At 42.1% G+C, this 14,768-nt stretch overlaps 4 protein-coding genes across 9 annotated transcripts; 2 read left to right on the forward strand and 2 right to left on the reverse strand.

The window, feature by feature from the left end:
- Positions 1-39: 39 nt before the first annotated feature.
- LOC6506729 (kelch-like protein diablo) lies at positions 40-4,731 on the forward strand. Of its 3 annotated transcripts, XM_032454745.2 has the most exons (6): positions 758-865; positions 961-1,809; positions 1,876-2,567; positions 2,630-2,819; positions 2,886-3,073; positions 3,234-4,731. In XM_032454745.2, exons 1-6 carry the CDS (start codon positions 758-760, stop codon positions 3,256-3,258), a joined length of 2,052 nt encoding a protein of 683 aa, XP_032310636.1. In that variant the 3' UTR covers positions 3,259-4,731. The 3 variants fall into 3 exon arrangements, with proteins under 3 accessions (XP_001957343.2, XP_032310636.1, XP_032310635.1); XM_001957307.4 differs by lacking the exon at positions 758-865 and adding an exon at positions 40-371 and having other exon boundaries at positions 2,886-4,731; XM_032454744.2 differs by having other exon boundaries at positions 2,886-4,731.
- A 307-nt stretch (positions 4,732-5,038) lies between these two features.
- On the forward strand, positions 5,039-6,672 carry LOC6506730 (CDAN1-interacting nuclease 1). Its single transcript, XM_001957306.4, has 3 exons — positions 5,039-5,387; positions 5,445-5,930; positions 5,985-6,672. The coding sequence occupies exons 1-3, from the start codon at positions 5,146-5,148 to the stop codon at positions 6,184-6,186; spliced, it is 930 nt and encodes a 309-aa protein (XP_001957342.1). The 5' UTR covers positions 5,039-5,145; the 3' UTR covers positions 6,187-6,672.
- LOC6493242 (zinc finger protein 706) lies at positions 6,627-8,075 on the reverse strand. Of its 2 annotated transcripts, none has more exons than XM_044714919.1 (3): positions 7,663-8,075; positions 7,318-7,475; positions 6,627-7,080 (listed from the first exon to the last, which is right to left on the reverse strand). In XM_044714919.1, exons 2-3 carry the CDS (start codon positions 7,459-7,461, stop codon positions 6,991-6,993), a joined length of 234 nt encoding a protein of 77 aa, XP_044570854.1. In that variant the 5' UTR covers positions 7,462-7,475; positions 7,663-8,075; the 3' UTR covers positions 6,627-6,990. The 2 variants fall into 2 exon arrangements, with proteins under 2 accessions (XP_044570854.1, XP_001957341.1); XM_001957305.4 differs by having other exon boundaries at positions 7,887-8,073.
- Positions 8,076-8,403: 328 nt separating this feature from the next.
- On the reverse strand, positions 8,404-14,216 carry LOC6493241. Of its 3 annotated transcripts, XM_001957304.4 has the most exons (5): positions 13,691-14,216; positions 11,309-11,658; positions 10,327-10,501; positions 9,973-10,136; positions 8,404-9,387 (listed from the first exon to the last, which is right to left on the reverse strand). In XM_001957304.4, exons 2-5 carry the CDS (start codon positions 11,603-11,605, stop codon positions 8,461-8,463), a joined length of 1,563 nt encoding a protein of 520 aa, XP_001957340.1. In that variant the 5' UTR covers positions 11,606-11,658; positions 13,691-14,216; the 3' UTR covers positions 8,404-8,460. The 3 variants fall into 3 exon arrangements, with proteins under 3 accessions (XP_001957340.1, XP_014764286.1, XP_032310380.1); XM_032454489.2 differs by lacking the exon at positions 9,973-10,136 and having other exon boundaries at positions 9,222-9,387; positions 13,691-14,215; XM_014908800.3 differs by lacking the exons at positions 9,973-10,136; positions 11,309-11,658; positions 13,691-14,216 and having other exon boundaries at positions 10,327-10,498.
- Between the last annotated feature and the right edge of the window lie 552 nt (positions 14,217-14,768).

The following is a 14,768-nucleotide window of genomic DNA, read 5'->3' on the forward strand; positions in this document are numbered from 1 at the left end:
TTCTTTAACAATTTATGACTTTCCTGTATTATTATGAGTTAGTTACAATTTTTAGATGTCTGAAATAAAAAATGAAAACCCAATAGGTAAATAGTCTGGCAGCACTTGCTCACGACTGGAAAATCTTGACAGCCCTGGCAACAGTCAGTAAAAAACGACCATCTGGCAACGCCGAACGGACTATATACCAATCGTGTTTCGATTTTTCCAGGGAATAAAAAAAACTAGTTAACCCGTCTGAAAAGTGCAATTGCGCAGGAAAATCTTCGATGAGGTCGATTTAAGCAAGCAGCAAGATTGCATTTTCGAAATTCTCCGCCTGCAGCTGGCCCTGGAAGTGCTTTGTATCCGTGGAGAACAGAGACGCAAAGGTTGGGACAGCATACACATATGTATTTGTTACGCGTGTGTTTGCACATTTGGGTGGACTTGTGTTGTGTAAAGTTTAAGGTGGATCTGCTTGGTAGTTTTAAGATTAAAAACAGGAGGGAATAAAACAAATTATATAGTTTAGCAAGTATAAAATTTATGTGGAGAAAGCAAAAGTCTACTTAGTTATATTTAAGTTAATTTATAAAATGTAAAATTAGGCCTTAAGAAAACAAAAAGTTGTATGTTTTTTAGAAGACTATTATATTTTATCATATTATAATTTTTGTTAAACAAACTTTTAAATATATTGGCAAAAAGAGAAAGAAAAAGCGTGATAGTTAGAAAAAAAATTAGATAAATATTTTTTATATCATTGCATCTTAAAATGCAGTTTGCACAAATGTCCACCCTATCGGACATGTGTTCTGGAATCGGTGTGTATGTGTGGGTGGGTTACATAGCGTGTAGGTGTGTGGGCGGTGCAAAAAAAAGTGTAAGGAGAGGAAACCAAGTCAAAATCGCCTAATTTACTGAAATTATATCTAAAACTGGTATTTTATAACAACTTTGTATGTTTTTCCTTTCCAGATAGACGCCGTGTGGGGTTGGGTTGCTTCCGGCCCGCTGCGTTTAGCAGCGAACAGAATGGGCGATCTGCCGGGCTCCACCGGCGGTGGTGGCGGCGTGGGCGGCGGTGGTAATGGTGGAGGTGGCCCGACCATCGCCGGAACAAACGGTAACTCCACCACCGGTCCAGGTTCCTCCACTGGCTCCACGGGCCTGGAGCGACCGCCGTCGCCCGCCCGGCTCTCCCACACATCGGAAAAGCATCCCAAGGTCACGCTCTCGGAACTCAATATGCTGCGACGCCACCGGGAGCTCTGCGACGTGGTGCTCAACGTTGGCGGTCGGAAGATATTCGCCCACCGAGTGATTCTATCCGCCTGCAGCAGTTACTTCTGTGCCATGTTCACCGGGGAACTGGAGGAGTCCCGCCAGACGGAGGTCACAATTCGAGACATCGATGAGAACGCCATGGAGCTGCTCATCGACTTTTGCTACACCGCCCACATCATCGTCGAGGAGTCCAACGTCCAGACTCTTCTGCCGGCCGCCTGCCTCCTCCAGTTGGTCGAGATCCAGGACATATGCTGTGAGTTTCTCAAGCGGCAACTGGATCCCACCAATTGTCTGGGTATACGCGCCTTTGCCGATACTCACTCCTGTCGGGAACTGCTCCGTATCGCCGACAAGTTCACGCAGCACAATTTCCAGGAAGTGATGGAGAGCGAGGAGTTCTTGCTTCTGCCAGTCGGGCAGCTGGTCGACATCATCTGCAGCGATGAGCTGAACGTGCGCTCCGAGGAACAAGTCTTTAACGCGGTCATGTCATGGCTCAAGTACAATGTGGCCGAGCGGCGACAGCACCTTCCACAGGTACGGTTTATCTTAAATATTTAATAAAAAATAAATCATCTCATATAATTCCTTCTTCGTTTCAAGGTCCTTCAACACGTCCGACTGCCGCTACTCTCACCAAAGTTCCTGGTCGGCACGGTCGGATCCGATCTACTCGTGCGCAGCGACGAGGCCTGCCGCGACCTGGTCGACGAGGCCAAGAACTATCTGCTGTTGCCCCAAGAGCGTCCACTGATGCAGGGCCCTCGCACTCGACCCCGCAAACCGACGCGACGCGGAGAGGTGCTCTTCGCTGTGGGCGGATGGTGCTCCGGCGACGCCATCGCCTCTGTCGAACGCTTCGATCCGCAGACCAATGACTGGAAAATGGTTGCTCCCATGAGCAAGCGTCGCTGCGGTGTAGGCGTGGCCGTGCTGAATGATCTTCTCTACGCTGTGGGCGGCCACGACGGACAGAGCTACCTGAACAGCATCGAGCGGTATGATCCGCAGACGAACCAGTGGTCATGTGACGTTGCACCCACCACATCGTGTCGCACCAGTGTTGGTGTTGCCGTGCTTGATGGCTTCTTGTACGCGGTTGGCGGCCAGGATGGAGTTCAGTGCTTGAATCATGTGGAACGTTACGATCCCAAGGAGAACAAGTGGTCCAAGGTGGCTCCGATGACCACCCGACGCCTAGGCGTGGCAGTGGCTGTTTTGGGTGGATTCCTGTATGCAATCGGTGGCTCGGATGGTCAGTGTCCATTGAATACTGTGGAGAGATACGATCCCAGGTGAGTTTCTTTTATATCTTAGTGGTTTTCAGGAATTCAGAATAAATATACTTCCATTACAGACACAACAAGTGGGTGGCCGTCAGTCCAATGTCCACGCGCCGCAAACATCTGGGCTGCGCCGTGTTCAACAACTACATTTACGCCGTCGGCGGGCGGGACGATTGCATGGAACTCTCGTCCGCCGAACGCTACAATCCTCTCACAAACACCTGGAGTCCGATTGTGGCCATGACCTCGCGACGCAGTGGGGTGAGTGTTCTATTTAAAATGTATAATTCCCAGAGGAATACATTGTAAACTCTTGAATAATTTTAGGTTGGCCTGGCTGTGGTAAACGGACAGCTGTACGCGGTGGGCGGCTTCGATGGCTCCGCCTATCTGAAGACTATAGAGGTTTACGACCCGGAGACGAACCAATGGCGTCTCTGCGGATGCATGAACTACCGCCGACTGGGCGGTGGCGTGGGTGTGATGCGAGCACCCCAGACTGAGAACTATATGTGGTGCGAGAACAGTTTTAAGCAGCAAGCCACCTCTAACTAATTCAACTCCAAATCACTCCATTTCTGACGAACTTCTCTTCTCTGTTTCTGTTTCTCTGTTCTTGTTTCTCTAAATTTGTTTCCCCTTTTTTCGAAAACATGCTACCACAATCACAAGCAGGATACGCAAGGATTCTGTTGTCTGATGGGAGCAGCAACCGCCGACGTCGACTTTGCCATCGCAAACGTTGCCGCCGCCGCATTTCTTCTAACAAAAATCGCAATCGAAGCCAAAACTAATCGTCTAAATCACTATCCCCCTCTCAATTGTTTAGCAGTGTATTTGGATTGTATTAATTGTTAATTGTTTATTTTTTTAGTAGAACCTGAATCGCGCGTTTGTTAGACTTCCCGAAATAGTATTAGAGATTAAAATTGTACCCCAATTGAATTGCAATCACACACCCCCCCTCATCACTACGTACGTAATTTTAAATGATAGTACTGTATCGTAAGCAGTTTTATATTTTATAAACAAAAAACTAAATTATCTAAGTGTTGCTGGTTCGAATTTCATGGAAATCGCTAGCTCATAACTATGCCTTCTTTCAAAAAAAAATAACAAAAACGGAATCAAATATTAACATAGAAACGAATTCGATTAGTTGTACATCTTAAAACAATGAGCTCTAAAGTCAAGTAAAATTTTGGTATTAAATAACATAGTTTAAGAAATTAATTGAGAGTTTGTTCGGAATAAGACATCAAAGAGGTGCAATATTTCGATTGACCAACTTATTGCTGTATTTACATTTTAGCCGAGTCAAGATTAAATGTATTAATCATAAATGTCTTAAATAATAATTCGATACGATCAAGAAACCCCCTAATCCTAATCCGTTACTCAATGGTTAAAAAGATAATAGCTTCTCAAGCTTAAAAACAAAAGAAATCATTAAAAATACCCTTAAAAAAGAACAAAGTCTAGAGCTAGCCCAAAACATTTCAATAGTAAAATTAAAAATTATATTTAAAGTCTACGCCTAGCCATAAGATCAACATATAAGCCTATAAATTTTAATATTGTTACTCCTAGATAGTAAGCACGCGAAACCTTTTAGTCGGGAAGAGGTCACGTTTAAATAGAATTATTATTGTTGAACCAAGTTTGACCCTTCGAGCCGATGGAACGTACTCGAAATAATTGCTAACCGGAGGGAGAACCCAAAAAAAAAAGGAGTCTCTCAGTAACAACTCTTTTATTTGTTGCATTTTTACACCAATACTTATTTATTTTCAAAATTATTATTTATTGTACGCTTCAGTATCTCATTTAGTTTATTTTTATTGCGCAAGTTGTAATTATTTAAAAAAGAAATTGTTGTTAAACCGAGCAAATGGGAAAGAACTTATCTTCCAAATGATAAATAAGAATAGCATTTACAAACAAAAACCAATCTTATTAATATTCTAGGCAATAAGTGGTACACTCATACACCCCAGAGAATTATCCGCAGACACTATGGGAAGATAAAAAAATAAAAATTTGTAGTTCTATTGAATGGAAAAAAAAGTACATAACTTGAATAATAAAAGTGTTAACAATGTGAAAATGGATCGTAAACCCGTGCTAAGTTTAAGGATATATAAAAATAAAATATATCTTAATTAAAGTTAAATAATTCAGTTTTTTATACATGTTACTTCTTCGTAAATGGTTTTTCAATTCCTAAAAATAGTCTGCTGAACATTTTCTACAACTTTTTTTGAACTCCCGCCTTTGTTATCGATAGACCAACTTAAATTACTTCAACATAGGTGGCGCTATCATAAATATCGAAAACATATGAAAAGGAAAAAAATGAATTTGATTTATTGATTAAACTAGGTCAGCTAACTCTTCTTATTACATCTTCCTATTTAGACAAAATTTATAGTACTTTAATTATTTATCAAAAACATATCGATATTTCGATATATTGATATTTTGAATATTATCAGCAACCCTAGCTCAATAAATTCCAGCAATAAATTACAACAGCTGCGTCCTCCGGTCGACACCACTTACCTTCGCCGCTTTGAAACCTGGAAACATGTCTGGCGGGGATGTGCCGACTAAGCTAAAGGTCCTCAGCAATGTCCAATATCAACAAATTTGCCAATTCATCAGCCGCTACCGTGGCCTGGCTATCGACTGTGAGTACGAGCTGAGGAACCGCATCTTCCAGGACGTGGATCCCATGGCACTCACTTGCATCCTGCAGTCGGAAGTCTTCAATAAAACACGCGGCCAGCACTCGAAGAACGACCAGCGGGCCAAGAAGCTTCTGAAAGCGTAATGATACTCTTTGAAATAAAAAACACCTAGTACTCACTTCAAAACATATTTTAGGTATGAATCACAGAAGGACCTGTACGACGACGCCCTGCTCATCCGGATGTCCTGTGTGGAGTGTATAAATCCGGTGGCTCTCTGCCGGATGCTGTTGCAGGAGAAGTATAAACTACGACACCGGTCGCACGTATCCCGGCTACTGAAGAACCCGCATCTCATCGATGAACACCACTTGGCGGCTTGTGTGCAGCAGTGCGTAGTCAGCGACAACCAGGAGGGGCCCATCACGGACCTGCGACGGCGGCTCATCGGAGAGGAATACGAAATGAAGCTTAAGACAATGGCCAAGGAGGCAGGCATCCACTTCTACGACGAGCGGGACCTACGACGCATGGGGTTTGACAAGACCCCTGACATTAAGATGATACTACCCTTCCTCTACAAGGGAGAGGTGATCAACTGGATCGAGAGCAAGGCCAACTTCGGGGACACCAAAGGACACAAGTTCAACATTCAGCAGCAACTGCAAAGCTACTGCAATCGGTAAGTAATTCAATAATTGCCATAAACACAATTATAATTGTGATAATCTTTTAGTTTCGGGCCTGGTATCATCATCTACTGGTTTGGATACCACGAAGAGACGCCTCTCATGCCAGAAAATAAAATTGGAATTACAGTGCTCCCAGACTTTCCGGCCAAAGAAGATTTGGTCTTCATGCAACTGGACTCAGGAGAGGCCGTCCCAGCGGGGGCGCCCAAGGAAACTAGCAGTCCTTTAAATGAGTCCTCCAAATGAGGAATCTGTGACTTCCACAGGGTATATCTAGACTAATTATACACTAGCCGTCAAATCGTACAAACTAAATGGTGTAGAATCACAAACCTTTGACAGGAATGCTTTGCATTTAAACATTAGCTTTAGGGGAAAAGAAATATGACAATGCTGTTGCAGCAAGGACGACTATTTTAACAAATTTTTTCTCTTTTTATTGATTTTATAAATTCTCATTTACATGATTTACTCATTTATAGTACAAAAACGTCGCATTTCTCCCATTTTCTGGTATAAATTGTATAAAACTATAAAATATTGTAATAATCGTTGTTCCATAAACAAAATCAAAAAAAGAAACGGAGCATATTGTGATTATTATTACGGCTCAAGTTACTGGTGTTTTTTGCAGAGGGGGGGAACTTTTTCTTTTTGGTTAAAATTAAAACAAATACAAACGTAAATAGGTTGCTATGTGGTAGGAATTTTCCTTGTATTGTAGCCATTCAGTGAACAATTGTATACTATGTTAATTTCAATATAAAAACTTAAACCAAAACCAAAAGTCAGCCGCGTGTATACAAAAAATTCAGCTGCGCTCCTTGCATTGGTAATTTCTATTACTATTACTCTTATTGTTGTTATTATTATTATTATTATCCACCCTCTTGGCTTCGGCTTGATTGTAGCTGTTCTTGTTCGGGCTGATGTAAAGTTATTGTTGCAAAGATTTCGTACTGGTAGGCAACTCGTCCTCCTCGATCTCGATCTCCTCGTTCAGCTTGATATAAATATGTTGTGTGCCCGCGGCAAAATGGCTATTGGGCATCAGACATCCTTCAGCTCCTCTGGCATATCGTTCTTGGGATGCTTGTTCTCAAAGTGCTGCTTATAAGTCTTGGGATCGGGCATTTGCGACTGAAAAGGAAGGTGTTTCATTAGAATTTGTTGTGGTTTTCAAGCATAAATATTGTATGTGCTTCACTACGCTACGAATATTAATCAAATAAACTAATGCACCCTGCTTACATAGCAGAATTACATACATCGTAAGAGGCATACATGATTTATAACAAAATAAACTATCTTAGCTATTATAGAACTCTCTGCCTAGCTTCTGGAGAGTCTTGACTGGATGTGGAGTGCCCTGCTCACCTTGCAGACGGCGCAGACGTGAACGAGCGCTTTCTGGGCAGCCTTCTTTTGGTCGTTAGCGCTGTGGCCCTGCTGCTTCTTCATCTTGGCCTGCTTCTCGGCCGCCTTCGCCTGTGACTGGATCTTTTGGTGTCCGCGTGCCATTTCTTGTTCTTCGCCTTGGGGGAGAGAAGAAAGTACAAGTGATTAGTCCAAAATTTAGCGCTTTGGCCCGAGTACGTCGCTTTGTTTGTTGTTGGCATTAGGCGGCTCAAACGGGATTTGCAACAAAGACGGCAGAAGCGCCGTTACTTTCTCTTTCGCCCACACCAGCTCATCCACATCGCGACACAAGTGCACACGTACAGGGATTATCTGCACAGGAAACGCACAGGTTTTCCAATCTATTCGCAATAGCCGAAGATCGCTGATTGAAAATAAAACGTGACACGGCACTGTACTCCGGCAATTGCAACAACAAAGCCCCACACCCGCATGCCTCGTACCGCAAAAAAAAAATAGGCAGAGGCGGAGGCGGAGGAAAATGTGATTCGCGACCACGTTATTTTTGTTGTCCCCACTTGCCTTACCTAATTAACTGGATGGGATACTCGCAAGTGGTGCAGCCTATAGATTTGAGTCTAATTCGGTTTGTCGAAATGTGTTTTTGTTTTGGTACCCGAAATTGTTGACGTTCCGCTTTAGAAATTTAATAATTAGTCGGAGTTAGACATGTCGGAAATGTATCAAAATATCGATATATTCATATTCGTAAAATACTGTTGCCACGTTTTTTTTTATTGACTGATATCGATAGTCGTGTTTTGGTGTTGCCAATTGGCAGCTTAAGCATCAATTCAAAGTATTTTGTATCGTTATCAAAACCATTTTAAGTTTATTTCATTTTATGAGATGTTTCTTAATCAATTGGTAGGAAGAAAAGATTTCAATTAATCTTTATAGAAGCCCGCTTATATTTGATGTTTGATGAAACAAAACAACAACTCAGTTTTTTATACATCTCAATTGATCTTCAGGTTTAAAAGTTTCCATTTCTCCTCCCCTACTTGTAAAAAAAACTTTTCAAAAATATTAAAAACCTTTGAATCTGTATAAAATATTTTTTATTGAATATAAAACTTAACAAGTTATTACTATGTACAATTAAACCAACATGCTTGCATTATTGTCGCAAAACTCGTATATATTATCGACAAACTGCATTTCCGGTGTCTTTTTAGCAACTTGAGGTGTATTTCTAATGGTATTTGGTGGCTGAGTCTCAGTTTTTGCTGGACCTACTCCGGAGTCTTTGGCTCCTTCGGTGTGCTCCAACGTCAGTCGTTTCAGATTATTGATCAGCGATATATCATGTTTCATTTCGTTCTTAAGCTCTAACAGTTCGTGTTCAGTTTTAATAATATCCTCTGCATAAGCTTCGATATTCTGTTGCAGTTGCCCCACCGATACCTCCATTTCCGGTCCCTTGTACCGTTCATTCTGCATCCGGTATAGCCGGCACTTCTCGGAAAGCTCTCGCGTCAGAGCGTACTCCCTCTCGTACCGGATGTTCATATCAGCGTGCAGAGCTGCCAACTTGTTGCGAACACTGTTTCTCAGCGGCCGATCCTTGCGCCTCCTGATGCAATTGTTATTGGCATTATTGTTATTATTGCATTCGCTGGGAATTGCTGTTTGAAAGGATTCAACAGAGGTCGTTGTTTTTTCTCGATAATTTCGTCGACGTTGGCGCTGCTTTGAGACACGTTTCTCAGCCAGTTTGTAGAGCTTCGATTTGTTTTCATTTTTCCTCCCGTTATACAACTGATCGGGCATTATAACCAGGACCAGCTCATCGGGGATTGTCTGGCGTTTCTTGAGCAAGCACTTCTCCTTCACTTTGTTGGGCACCTTTGGCGGTGTCTTTGGCAGTTGGGGGATGTTCTTTTTCTGTTTGCTAAGATGGAACATTTTTTTGAGCCACTTGATCATGGAGAAGGTCGTCGAGCCGGCAGGTGGAGGGGCATGGGGCACTAATTGCATGGTCAAGGGGTCTCGGAAATTATCCCGATGCTTCAGCGATAAACGGAGCTGCAATAAAAATGAGAAATTTGATTAATTAAGGCATCGAATTTGATTAGAATTTCTTAATCATATTGGAAATGCCAAAAATGTCTTTACTTCCAAAACTCCTCTATTATTCAGACTCCCTCGTTAAATAGTAATTAAAAATGTAGTTCTAGCACCGAAAAAATTAATCCCTAATGACTGAAGGGAATCATAAAAAATTCACAGCATAATTAAGCCGAAGCAAAACAAGGACTTTAATATAAAAATCAATAGGCAAATTGATTCCATTTGGTGCGTCATAAACAAATAAATACGAAAAGGTAGAGCATAAGTCAAATAAGAGTACAATCGGAAAAATATCTAAATGTGTGGGGGTGTGACTATTGGGAGGGTAAAAAAAAAAGTAGAGTGGGATTCGAAAACGACATGAATTTCACATTTCTCTGGGCTTGCGTGTGGCGCCAGAAAAAGCGCTTATTATGCAATCACTGTAGATGTTTTTTTTTTGTTTTTTGTTTTCATAGAGCCGCTTTTTGGCCCCAGTTAGCTGGGCTTCTCTTTTTTTTTTCTGCACGCCAGGTGGGATTCCCCCGGCCCGGTTATTACCTCATTGTGTACACGGCTCCAAGCGCGCCAAACGGGCAAAATGGCCATGTTGCCATCGTAGCTGCGCTCTATGCCGCCCCAACTTTCCGTTATAATGTAATCGCCGTAGTCACGCGATGCTGCCGTCGTTCTCTTCCTATGGCCGCCGTCGTCGCCGCCGCCATCTTGTTTTTCGCCCCAACGGTAAAAACAACGAAAAACCCGCACAACAAAAATTTGAAATGAAACGAAAAGAACAGAAGTGCACAGTAAAAATAAGAATAATTGTAAATAAGAAGCGTAAATAAATAACTCCCGACATTGTGGTACAGAAGTCACGAGAGGATTGGCTATTAAAAGAAAATATTGACTTACCTTTTGGATTGTAATTATTAGGATTGCCGCAGTAATTCCCGCCGTCGCCATTTCTCAATTCGTCATCAATCAGGGCCTTGATTATGTCATTGCATGTGGTCTTGTTCGTAACTCCCGAAACGTAACGGGGCTCGCCGTCATCCATCCAAATGGGGATTTCCTTGTGGCCCTGTTCCTGTTTGTTTTTGGGGAGGATAAAAATAAAATGATGAGTTTAATATTTAAAAACTATAAATTCTAAGGGAGTAACAATGGGGCTATTAATAAAGAAATATCTATTTTTATGTGGTGTCCTTTTATTCAACCTAACCTCAAATATAATAATAAATATCTGATTCATTTCGTTCATAAAATTATGTTTTTTGGGAGGTCTAAGATCAATAAACTTTACATCAAATCCAGCCAAAAGTAACCCTTAAATGTAAAAGTTTAAGAAGAATAATCTAGATTTAAAACTTTCTTTTGAATAAAAGCCATTTAAAATAAAAATGAAGTTTGCAAATTTTAAAGAATTAAAAGAGCTATTTAAGTAGTTAACACTTTTTATGTTAAAAGAGTTATTAGACTAGGAAATCATCAAAATATTTGGTATTTGAACTATGAAGTATATAAAGAATACGAAGAATTCCCTTGGAAGTAAAAACTAAATAGTTAGACCAAGAAAACTCAATTTTCATTTAGCATAAAACTAATTTTTTGAAAATTTCTTACAAATCCTAATACAATCTAAGCCTAATGGCTTTTTCCAGGGGTGGATCTCCTCCCACCCCAGGCAGGTTCCGTGCGGGTGGCCCTGTTTATGCATATGACTAACTTGGGGCGCCTGCCCACCCAATTAGATGATTTGTTTGATTTCAGTGGAAAAGCTGTCGCAACCGGATTTCAGACGAGAAGGGGTCAGTGCAGAGGCAGTGCCCGAGGGTTGGCAGTGTGAGGTGTGTGGGGTATGGGGTATGGTGTATGGGGTGTGAGGTGCACTTACCACAGTGCTATTAACGCCATAGAGGGAAATGGAACGATGGCGCCGAGCCTGGCCACCGTTTCCGTTTGCCTTGCCGTGTTTATTTTTGCATACGGGCTGAGCAGGTGGAGGAGGAGGCGGCTCAAACGGTGGCACCATCATAGGTGGCGATGCAGCCCGCTTATTATTGTTATTGTTGGTGTCTTGATTTTGACATCGACGAGGCGGCAGGATGGGGCTTTCGGGTAAATTCAATAGCGATGGACAGCTGTCCAGATTATCATCGATGAATGTTGAGTTCTGTTGTTGTGGCGCCATATTCTCCGTTTCCTTTTCTCGAAAAAAATAAAAACCTCTCTCGCTAATTGGCACTGCAACGAAATAAAAAAATAATACAAAAAAGTCGATTAATATATATAGTGAACATGCAATATCCTTGTTAGATACTTTGTTGGTTCAGGTGGGTGTCCGCCTACGCCTAACGATCAATTTAGATTTGTTCCCCGCGATTAAATAAATTATGCAGCAGTTAGCCACATTGGTATCCCTGTTCCCAGCTATATATTCCACACATATGGCATATAAAATATATACTCGTTGTTGCACCTCACCGCAGTCACAACGCAACCCCATCTAGATTCCTAGAAAATTGCCTACCAACGTCAGTTGGCGCCGGTGGCCCATTATTCAGGAACATTGCCGGCATTTATCCTGTCGTACTCCCCTCCTAAGCCTACACCGCCTCCGCCCCCGCCCAATCTAACCCATCCTAGGCAATAGACCCTGTAACCCTCAGAGTACTGGGCCCCACGTAATTTGTTGTTCGGAGGGGCGTACATAGTACGAGTCCTGCAGTTTGTATGCAAATTCTGTTTTGCAGCCGAAAAACATTTTCCTAGCTGCTTCATTTTCATTTTTCCTGTTTTTTTTGCCTGTTTTTGCATTGGAATTGGTGGCCCTTAGTGACTTATGAATTAATGCTAATTTATGCCGCCGGAAAATGCAGCGGAGGAGCTCAAATTATAAAGATTGGCAGGTCGAGTGCGAAAAGATTTTGTTCAACAAATTGCTGTGGATTCTTCGTCTATATTCTCCTGGGGGATTATTGATTATGGAGTCCTTTAATCCTATAGAACAATTCTAGGAAAATATATAATAATATCTCTTCACAATCAATCTACTTTCCAATATTACTTCTCATCCGTAGATCCTCCATTTTAATTCAGCTATAAATGCTACGTTTAGAAAATCCCCAAGGATTCCAACAGAACTTTTTAGAATTCCATCATTAAGTATTTATTTGCTCTCAGGACATGTGTCAGAGGCCACGCCCCCCAAGTCGATTAGAGAAATGAGCTACCAGTGGAGCAGTTCCATCTGCATTCGAGTGCACACTCACACGCGGCCATATCCTTGGGTGCATGTCCTGCCTTTGATTACACTGGACACCTGGACATGCAAACATTCATTTAAAAATGTAATTTCCAATCAAGATAAGTTCAAATGTAAATTTCCTTCGGCGAGGTCAATTACTGAACTGAACCCCTCCCCTAGCATTGCATTTAATTGTTTCGATGGGGTGGTGGCTTGTCACCCAACCCCACCCCTTATTACACATTTAAGGACAGGTCTGAGCCAAGTTTAGAAATACCTTCTGACCCCAAAAGTTCAATGTCTCTCAAGTTTAGCCACCGATTAGGTTTCACTCAAGGAATATTATATTTTTAACTGTTTCACAATTCCAGCCAGAGGCCCACTTAATTGTTTCTTGTTTTTGTATCCCATCCCCGACCGATTCCTTTTATTTTTTGATTGCGTGTTGGGAAGAAATTAATTTTGTTTGGGTACTGCGCATTGGACTCTAAAATGAAAATAGTGGACCCAACGCAGTTGTGACGTTAGCAGTTCTGTGGGGGGTTTCGGTAATGGGGGGCGTATGAGTAATATTGCGATGGCTGAGATTTGATTTCAAAGTTTTCGGATTTTAAGGGGAATTATTTGTATGCTTTTGATTTAAAAACTATTGGGAAGTATTTAAGGTTCCTAAAGATATAATATTCTTGTTTCTTAAAAAATCATGAGCTAACTATGTAGTTTTAATCTAAAACATAACCTTCCTAGAGTCTTTTTCTCGTAATAATATCATATGAGTGTATCCTTTGCATTTTTCCTCCTTAAGTATTTGTCTAGTTATGTTTAAAATAAATTATTTTATAATAAATATCCTTTTTTGAGGTTTTAGGCCATTATTTCAATTTTGGCACCCGCAGAACCACAGAATAATAAAATCAACTGTGAATTCTCCCAGTGCCAAGATTCAAAGACAGCAGAGAGTCCAGAATATTTGATTCAAAAATCACAAAAATCATTTATAGATCGCAGAAATCACCTGAGATCGCTTACCTAAAAGTGTGTCTTTAATTAGATGTCCTTTAATTTTAGTTGACGTCCTTTTGTAAGTTTTAAAGTTGCTAGTTTGAGAGTTTTTTGGCAACTTGATGGGTTTTGGTGATTTTGGAAGAGTTCTTCTGGATGGATTCACTTGTTCACACTTTTAAGATGGGCCAGTTTCATGCTGCAGCTGCAAGGACATGCTAATCCTTTGAGCTTTGACACTTGACTGAAGTTCAAATTTGAATTTGCGGCAATGTAAGGTGAGCTAGGCAGCGACGTCGACGTCGACAGCGACGCTAGCTGCGCTGCCAACCGGCCGGGTAATATATACACAAATTTTTCTAGATCTAGACAGGTGCTAATGCTGCTATCCCTGTCTCGAGCCTGGCACTCAAAGCCTTTCGGTGCGCTCGCATTCAAATTTTCCACACGGCACAGGTCCTTTCTCGGGGGCTCGTTGCCAGGAACAACGTTGCACAACAAATAACTGAACGGCGTATCCTTGACGACGGCATGTGACTAACTAAAATTTTATTTGCTACCACACAAAACTTTAAAGCAAAAAGAACGAGCCCGAAGAAACGCACACCATGTCACGACGTTTGTGGATGGACATACGGACATGCGGACACACCTGGCGGAGTGCGAGAGGGAGGACAGGTCGCCCCGCCATCCGCAAAAGAGGTGCGAGCGAGAGACAGCCAGAGTCCAGAGGAGGGTAGGTGCCCGGCCCCGGGCCGCTGTCGTCAGCCGTCCTGAACTGAACGGCTGCCACCGACTTCTTTGGCCAACCAGCAGCAACCACCGAAAAATTGAGAAAAAATGCGCTATAAACGCGGTATAGTGTGTTCTTACCAATTTCCAAACTAGCCCTAGCCTTCTAGACCTTCTCTCGCCGGCGACCACTCCCTCCGCTCTCCGGTGCACTTCCCAGCCACATATTTCGTAAGCGAACTATAGCGTGAGCTAACCGCCAGGAGCACCAACACCCGAGCACCGCCACCAGGAGTCGCCAGCAATACTAGCTCACCTTTGCACTGGGAATAAATATTATCTACTATATACTATACTACTATCTACTGCAAAA

This window comes from Drosophila ananassae, chromosome 2R, assembly GCF_017639315.1.
Source record: "Drosophila ananassae strain 14024-0371.13 chromosome 2R, ASM1763931v2, whole genome shotgun sequence".
In the NCBI taxonomy this organism is placed as follows: Eukaryota; Metazoa; Arthropoda; class Insecta; order Diptera; family Drosophilidae; genus Drosophila; species Drosophila ananassae.